The following is an 8,791-nucleotide window of genomic DNA, read 5'->3' on the forward strand; positions in this document are numbered from 1 at the left end:
TATCTGTACATCTTGGTTTCAGCATTCTTACTAAAGAATGTCACTAAAAAAAAGGAGTTTTCGTGTACTAAGACCTCTTCCCATGAACCTGGACTATTTAAAGTCAGAGAAGAAGCCTTTGCAGTTCTAGAAACATACTTTATTATAGGATAATCCCACTTCATCTAACTTATTCCCATTCACAGCACTGATGGGTCATTTGGCACCGTTCCTGTCGGGATTTTAGGTGGCAGGATAACACAGAAAGACTATTAAAGCCATCAGAAAGCAAGGCCATTTCTTTCTGGCTGTCTCCTCTCACAACATGCTGGGACTGGCAGGAAGAAGAAGACAAGATTTCCGCTGTTCATAAACCCTGTCTAGACACAAGGTCTAGACACATCCCTTCCAGAACCACGTCACCACAGCCCTGGTGCCACACTGCAACTGCTCCCATGGTTCTCCTTGGCTCTCCTTCTCATGGTTCTCCTTCCAGGCAGCAGGAGAGCACAGTGATGATCCATGGCAGCAACCTTTAACTACATTAAACTGCCCTTTCTGCCTACTCTGTCGTAACTGCTCTTTCCAGGCACCTTTTGGATCACACCAATTTCCTCCAATGGGGTTGGAGAAGACCCTATAAATTCAGGGTCCCTGAAGAGCAGATTATCCTTACAACAGCACATTGGCCAGTTTTGCTTTCTCTGTACAATATGAAAAGAAGCTATAAAGGCCTCCCTCAATAAATTTCTATGAGAAAGATAGACTTTCTCCTTTTGCCTTATTCTGCTAAGGAAAGCCAACCTTGTAACTTTGCCCTGCTCCACAAATTCTGCAGCCAGCTCAGCTCTCAGGTGCAGCAGAGTAGAACTCCAGGGGGAAAAGGTAAAAGCAGCTGCCTCCCCCTCCTTTGTGAGGGTGAAAAAACAAGTAATGAGGGTAAAGAGTAGTCAGGTTTAACATCAGCTTATAAGGGAGGAACCTGCAAATTTGCAAGACTCTCAAATAGTTAACACAGAAATACCATTATTAGAAATAAGAACAGAAAAATCCATCTTTCAAGTTCCAATGTTTAATAAAGTCTGGGTAATGATACTGTTCCTCTTCACTGAATTCCAGGGACATTTGGACATATAACCTCTCTAAAACTCTCAGCCAACATTATTCATCATTTGTCTCAGTAAATGTCAATAAAGCTTTAAGTCCTTTGATAAGTTAAATGCCACTGGGCAAGCCTGCACTGTCAGGCCGTGCTTCTGTTACACAATTCATTTAGCTGCTCAAACAGACAAATGGCATCAGCCCAGCAGTTAATAATTTCTTCACGCTTCTGTGTTTTCCTTAGGGCAAGAGACAGCTCAGCCTTCACATTGATTTGGCCCAGTACTTTCCCTGACTACTCTGGCACATCAAGGCTAATTATGCAGCCAACTTTAATAATGTGCAGTGCTGGGGACTAAGCTCCCTGCACTGACTTGTGCTCCAAGCTGAGCACACTGTAAATTCAAACCCAGTTTCAGAAGTAAGTGGATGACACTTTAACTGACTGAGAACACCATCTCCAGAGCCAGGATGAGTTTTGCACTTGGCTGCTCAAGAATCAGAACAAAATCTCTTTGTGCTTAAGCAGCACAAAGAACAAGATCTCTTCCCAGAGACTTGGAGTTCTTGCAGGAACAGTTTTCCCTGCTACTACTGCCACCCAGTGAAACTGCACAATTAGTTGGAAATGCCACTGTTTTCAAAGACCCTAAAATTCCTTTTTATTCAAGATGTTTGACTCTGATGACAATATTCAACACCAGTAGCTTTAAAAGTCAACTAGCTTTTTTTTGGTTTTGCAACCTGAAACTAAAAAAGTCCACATACTCCCAGATTTTCAAACTAAAGTGTTCAAGCAATCTAGAGTATGCAGAGATAACCATGGTTGTCCAAATTTATTCTGGAACTCATCTATTCATAATAACATTGTATGCACACACCTATATATAAAAACATGCACACAGAAAAAAGCCCAACCAATTCATTAATACCTAACATGAAAGTATCCACATTTGTTTCAATTACAGTCATGTTGTGACACAGATACAAGAGTTCTAGATGCAGGGCTTACACCTTGAGTATCTTACATACCTGAGCTATTACTTCTTTTGGGGAAACCCAGATTTCACCCTATCCCCAGGCAACAGGAGAGGGTAAAGCTTTCACAGTCTGTTGCCACAAAAGCCTCAAACCAAACATCAAAAATAATTTGATCTGCACAAAAAGAACAGACTATCCTCTGAAGTTTCTAACAGACTGCAAATTGGAAAATTGCAGCCACAAGGCACCATGAAATGTCATAAAGGTAATTTTTTGTAGTGAGGCTGCTACAGGAGCACACTTGGTACCTTTTTCTTATTTAGGATATTCAGTGCAGACTATGGACAAAATGTCCCTTGTCAGAACAGCAGAATTTTTATTGGTCACGTACAGCCTGTTCTGTACTCTGAAGAGCTATGAAGCTGCATTGCATTTCATCAGACTAGATATAAGAACATGCAATATATCTAACTTCCCTTTTTCTTTCTTTTTAAAACTAGCCTGAGGCTTAAAGATTAATAAAACTTAATTCTTCCATAAAATTCTTCTAATGAATTGGTTTTCTCTGCAATTGGAATGACCATATTTTAATCTCAGTCCTCCTCTCTCCTACAATAGTTACAGGGCATGCTTTCCAACAGCTCTCCCAAAAGGCTTAATCACTGATGTTTTTAATATTCACTTTCATAATATTAATTATACTGAACCAGTTCCTTATTAATGTACATGTTCCATAGGCATTATATTATAATTTTCACCTGATTAATGTCAACCTGCTAGGAAGTGTCTCTGGAAAGCATTATTAATGGTGGTGATTAAGCTAAAACAAGGGTTAAATTAGGAAACACATTAATTACTAACTAGCCATTACCTAAAGAAAAGCCATTAATATACTGAGACTCCAATAGCGGGACAAATCCCTTTTCTGTGCCCTTGACATTGTTGCAGTTACTCATGCCTAAGCCACTCATGGCTGCAACTCCTCCTGCCCACAAGACATTATTTTTCTCCATCAGTACTTCCATGTGTGGCCTCCCCTCTGTTATTATATGGTGGGGGAGGTAATGCCCAGCCTGCTACCCCTTACATCCAGCAACAATCACACTGATAACACATTTTTCAGTGATTCTGCTTTAAACAGTTAACCCCAATGAGCTCTGTAACACATCTGGCCCCAGTGATCTTACACTCCATCAGAAAGGGGATGTATAATTAACATGGCTCTTACTTGGGCAAAGCGTTCAGCATTTCTGTTCACTGTGAACTGGTAAGTGATGTTTGAAAACTGAATGCTGACAGGGAGGATGGAGACATTGAAATGAAGCATCACTGATCTTTCTGGGCCCTGAAATTCCGTGTCATTCACCAGAACATCCAGCTGGAAGGAACGATGCTCTGTGACTGAAATGCTTTTATTCAGTACCAGCTCTGTGAAGGAAAAGATTAGTCTATTAGCAACCCACATTATCTGTAAATGTATCTTTTAATAGTGCAAGCCCAACAAAAACAGATATGCCAAATTTAATTATACACATCCAAGTTTCCTAACAGGAAACAGAAGGCAAGTTAAATATGAAGTATGTTTTTTATGGAGTTATGCTCTCTGTCATTCAAGATGTTTGGGAGGTCTTCTTCCCTTCTACCTACCAAGCTGAGAATCCTACAATCAAAACCTCTTTATTATCAGTTTATACATCATCATCCCATAAACTCCCTATCGCAGAGATGCACAAGCTTCATTTTTTCAGTACATATTTAAAACCCAGTGTTTTCTTTACTTGAAATTTCTCAGCTTTCTTTGGCTCAATATTTACAAAATGCTCAGAAAAAATTCAAGAGTTTATTGGTCAACTAACAAGCAACTTCTCCTTTATTTGAAGAAAGAGTCCTTACTGTACTCGTGCCGAGTTCCCCTCACTTGGCTGCCATTTGGGCTGAAGTGGATTTCATCAAAGATGTGCTCTACACGAAATGTTTCACTTATCCAGGGATCCTCAGTAATGATGGTTCCTGTGTATTTTTTTCTGCTGCTCTCAAGGGGGTAAATAGGTGTGGTGTCTGCATCGTACACAGTCAGCGTGGAAAGAACAGTGCCCTGGTGGGAAACAATAAATGGCACTGCTGAAGGACCTGGAGCTTTCTTCTTCTGATAACTGCTTTGGAGACTGAAATATTGGTCAAACAAGAGCTTACAACTTTCACTGAAACCCAGGCAATTGTGTCCATAGGTGTCTTGTCAAGACTTGCTCTAGTCAGGAGATGGCAGCAAACTCCCAAAATCAGTCCTTTCCCTTTCAGACACAAATAGGATCAAAATGTACTTTGAAGGGAAAACTGACTACCAAGAGATCTCACTGTTAGGAAACAGAAGTTTTCTCATGAAACATGCATCATTTTATGTCCCCCAAAAAAGTCTTCTCTACACCATTGAGTTATGAAGGGTCATTGCTCCCACAGAAGAGCTGAAGAGCCCACCCACATGTGTACCCCTCTACTGAAACATGGGGTGTTTGTATGCAGGGGCACCAAAGATACCCAGGAATTCAGACCTCTTATAAGCTCAGCTTGGGAAAATATTTCAGTAAGGGAAAATGGGAGGACACCATTAACAGCCTGGAAACTTCACAGGTGCAGTGGCTTGTCTGTAGAAGTCAACCACTACTTCTACAGCATCCTAATAAAGGCTCTGCACATAGTCCTGATACATTACACAGATTTGCATGTATGGACAGATAACACACACACACACACACACACACCTGCTGTAACAACACAATTTTAATCCCCTGGAGGAAGCAGTTCTGTAACAGAGCACAGCTCAGTGTGGAGAGATCCAGAGCAATCCTGATCAGAGACTCAGCAACTGTCCATCCCAACCTTGGAAACTGCTCAAATTTCTTCACGCTCTTCAATTACTAACCCAAACTCCTCTTTCTTTGGGATCTAAGTAAGACATAACTTGGGGCAGAGGGATCCTACAAACAGCATTTTAACAATCACAGCTCTGCAGAGCATGGTGTGGTGGGCTCGTTGCCAAGATCCATTACTCAGGCAGAACATGATGCCTCCCAGGAGGGAATCCTGCCTCCCACTGCTGTGCTCATACCTCACGGACCAGGTAAAGGAGAACATAACCAACGTTACCTCTTTCCTGTTGAACTCCACCACAGCATCTGCAGTATCAGTGCCATTGGGAAGGAAGGGAGGAGAGTCATCTTCATCTAAGACGTTGACCAGGAAAGGCACCTCCACCTGCATCTCCCTGAGCCCCTCTCTGACGGTGCACTTGGCGATGAGCTCGTACCTCTCCCTCTCCTCCCGGTCCAGGCTCTGTGTCACCCGCACGCCCGTGGTGTTCTCGTTGTACCTGAAGGGAACACCCTCAGCTGCAAAACAGACACAACACACACAGGCACAGTCACTCCCCAGGACAGGGCTCTCTGATGGCTTTAATACTCTTCTGCAGTTCAGTGAATCTGTTTGGACATCATGACTGCACAATGAAAGGCAGACTCAGAAGTGAAGCAGAAAGAACTTGTGTGGTTGAATTAGGGTAGGGAGAAAGCAGGGAATACATGGGAAGATTCTACAGTTTAGAAGCAGCACAATTTAAAGCTCAGGATAGTCTCAGTCTACTTTTATCAAATATAGAATTCTAAAACCAATCGTTTCTCTAGGGAAGGGGATAGTCCTCCTTCCCATTTCCTCTGTATTACCTCAAAGGCAAAATCTTCAGGCTCAGTTTTGGTTTGCAAAGGAACTTCCTTTACACAATCAAATCTAGAGGATCTACTACAGAAGAGATCTTTTAACAGTGCAGCTGTTTGAATCTGTTGCTAGTACGTGAGCAGCTCAGATCCCGTTTTACCTGCAAGCAATTTGTAGGAAATGCTGAGATTCTGACACAGATGATGAACTGAGGGTAACTGGAGCTGATGAAATGTACCAGGTGGTTTATTCTCCTTGATGTGAAAGGAGAGATCCATTTCTGTGAAGCAAAGCTGCCTTGCTGTCAGGGAACTGCAAGCTGGTGCAGTAGCGTTGATCAAAGAGAGGAAAACCGTGGCACGTGTAGCGGAGTCACACTCCTTCTCTTGGAAAGGGTGGGATGAAAGGAAGACATACAGCATCACCTTGGATAATGGCATCCAATTTCCTACAGCTTCAGGAGGAAGAAATCACCATGAGAAATATTTTACAGAAGACAAGCCAACATTTCTTTTCCTTATATTCTACCCTAATGCATTATTCCATAAATGATTGTTCGATCCTATTATGTGGCAAAGCAACTCTTCAATATGCCAGATGCTGGTGGGAAGACCTTAAACCTTAATAATCCAAATAAGCCTAAATTTGGATTGGCACCAATTTTGCATTATAGAATCTCAGAATCAGTATCAGCATTCTGTCTGTAAGACAAGTGACATAAAAACACGTCATTGGTAGTAATCAGCTCTTTGACAGGACCACTTTTCCAAGGGACTAGAGCAGAGCAGGGTGGAAACAGGAAAAATAATGCACGAGATGCCAAGAGATACTGAGGACAAACCAATATCAGAACTAGCATTTCAGTCACAGCATTCCAACAGTATGGACCAAAGTGTCCAGGTTCAGAGAGCAGATTGCTTCATCATTTTGAAATATAAAGAGGTGGACAAAAGATAAAACAGAAGTTAAAATCAACCTGTGGCATCTATATCCTCAAGCCTTGTTTTGATTCCCTTGGCTTGACTACAGACAGCACAGTAATATCTCTGTAATAAATCTAACTCACTTGAAAAGAAGTTCTAGGTCACTTTGATCTGTAGGAACAAAACAAGGCTCTCGAGTGTTAAGCAGCTATTTCTCCTTTGTTCAGAACAAATATTTGATATACATGAACGGCAAGTATCAAAAATGGATGAAATATCAAACACTCAGCACTTCAAAAATAAAGCATTAAGTGCCTGAAGTTGAAAATTTCAACATCAAGGCACCTAAGTCTGCAGGTAGTGTTGATATATGGATCTTACAAACTGAAGACAGTTACTACAGAGTCTCTTCAACAGTAAAATTTCTGCAACTGATCACAGTGGTGTGCCATTAACTCCTCATCCATTTCCTCCTTCACCACCTAATGATACCTAATTTCCTCATAGATCAAAATCACCAAAACCAATTTACTGCTAGAGCATAAAAGAAAAAAACCTGAGATAATGAATTTCTGTAGTAAGCTTCTCTAACAAAGCCAAATCTCAAGAGGGGGAGAGAGGTACAATTAACCATTTATTCTAAGAGCTCTTTGGGGTTACGTGCAAATGTAATTTGTGAATCCATGTCACCAGAATTCAAGGACTATTTACGTTAGAATTTTAACCACTCTCACAGCATTTCTCTGGGAATCCCCAACACAGTGAAACTGGTCTCACTTGGATCAGTAGATGAACAAACTGCAAATCTCAATGTAAAGCTGTGACCTATACAGCTGTGAAATGCAGAAAAAACATTTCCAGTAATGCAACTGTCCCACCCTACTGGAGTTCCCAGTGTGAGCTACAGGATCTGTCCCAGGTCAGCATCTATTTTGGTACACTGCTGTGGGTTTCACTGGGTCTGGTTCCTCCTTTGATGCTCATCTTCCAATGGAGAAATCTCATTGTCTGAACTTATTTTGCTTTAAGAACAGATACCTCAAGAAGGAAAGCTGGCCTTCTCACAGAATCACAAAATGTGTAGGTTGGAAGAGACCTTCAAGATCATCGAGTCCAACCCATGCCCTAACACCTCAACTGGATCATGGCATCGAGTGCCACATCCAGTCTTTTTTTAAATACATCCAGGGATGGTGACTCCACCTCCTCCCTGGGTAGACCATTCCAGTACTTTATCACCCTTTCCGTGAAAAACTTCTTCCTAATATCCAACCCATATTTCCCTTGGTGCAGCTTCAGACTGTGTCCTCTCATTCTGTCAGTGCTGCCTGGAGAAAGAGACCAACCTCCAGCTGTCTACAACCACTTTTCAGGTAGTTTTAGAGAGTGACAAGGTCACCTCTGAGTCTCCTTTTCTCCAGGCTAAATAACCCCAGCTCCCTCAGTCATTCTTCACATGGCCTGTTTTCCAGTCCCTTCACCAGCTTTGTTGCTTCCTCTGGACACGTTCAAGCGTTTCAACGCCCTTCCTAAACTGAGACACCCAGGACTGGACACAGCACTCAATGTCCTTCCTAAACTGAGACACCCAGGACTGGACACAACACTCAATGTCCTTCCTAAACTGAGGGGCCAGAACTGGACACAGCACTCGAGGTGTGGCCTGACCAGTGCTGAGTACAGGGGCAGAATGACCTCCCTGCTCCTGCTGGCCACACCATTCCTGATCCAGGCCAGGATGCCCTTGGCCTTCTTGGCCACTCTACTGGCTCTCTGCTTGTCAATACTTACAGAGCATGTTGAAGTCCTCTCTATCCAGGCTTTTGCTGAGGTAGAGAAGTCCTGTTTTTTCTCTGATTTGGAACCAATTGTTTTCATGTGATCTTGCTCTAGAAATGATGAGATTCTGGCACAGATGGAAGTGGACCCCTTCCTCCTGTGAATCCCTCAAGGCACGGATGTGCAGAAGCGGCGTTCCCGCCGGCTCGTCGATGTACACATTCTCCAGGTATTCCCTCCTGGGGAAGTAGAGACCCAAGGCCACTGCAAAGGAAGGCACACAAGAGAAGAGGTAAATTATCGCTGTTTTCTTAATAGAT

At 42.4% G+C, this 8,791-nt stretch overlaps 1 protein-coding gene across 1 annotated transcript in view; it reads right to left on the minus strand.

Moving 5' to 3' along the window:
• The window catches only part of RET (ret proto-oncogene), a 35,761-nt gene extending 27,181 nt beyond the window's left edge, over window positions 1-8,580 (minus strand). Inside the window, exons 1-5 of the mRNA XM_083866059.1 lie at window positions 8,484-8,580; window positions 5,930-6,223; window positions 5,206-5,447; window positions 3,955-4,156; window positions 3,290-3,489 (exon numbers count right to left, since the gene is read on the minus strand). Coding sequence (XP_083722185.1) covers window positions 3,290-3,489; window positions 3,955-4,156; window positions 5,206-5,447; window positions 5,930-6,223; window positions 8,484-8,490 — 945 coding nt within the window. The 5' untranslated portion in view covers window positions 8,491-8,580. The remainder of the gene's footprint in view (window positions 1-3,289; window positions 3,490-3,954; window positions 4,157-5,205; window positions 5,448-5,929; window positions 6,224-8,483) is intronic.
• Window positions 8,581-8,791: the final 211 nt, after the last annotated feature.

The sequence above is a fragment of the Zosterops lateralis genome, assembly GCF_965231275.1.
Source record: "Zosterops lateralis genome assembly, chromosome: 8".
Taxonomy (NCBI): Eukaryota; Metazoa; Chordata; class Aves; order Passeriformes; family Zosteropidae; genus Zosterops; species Zosterops lateralis.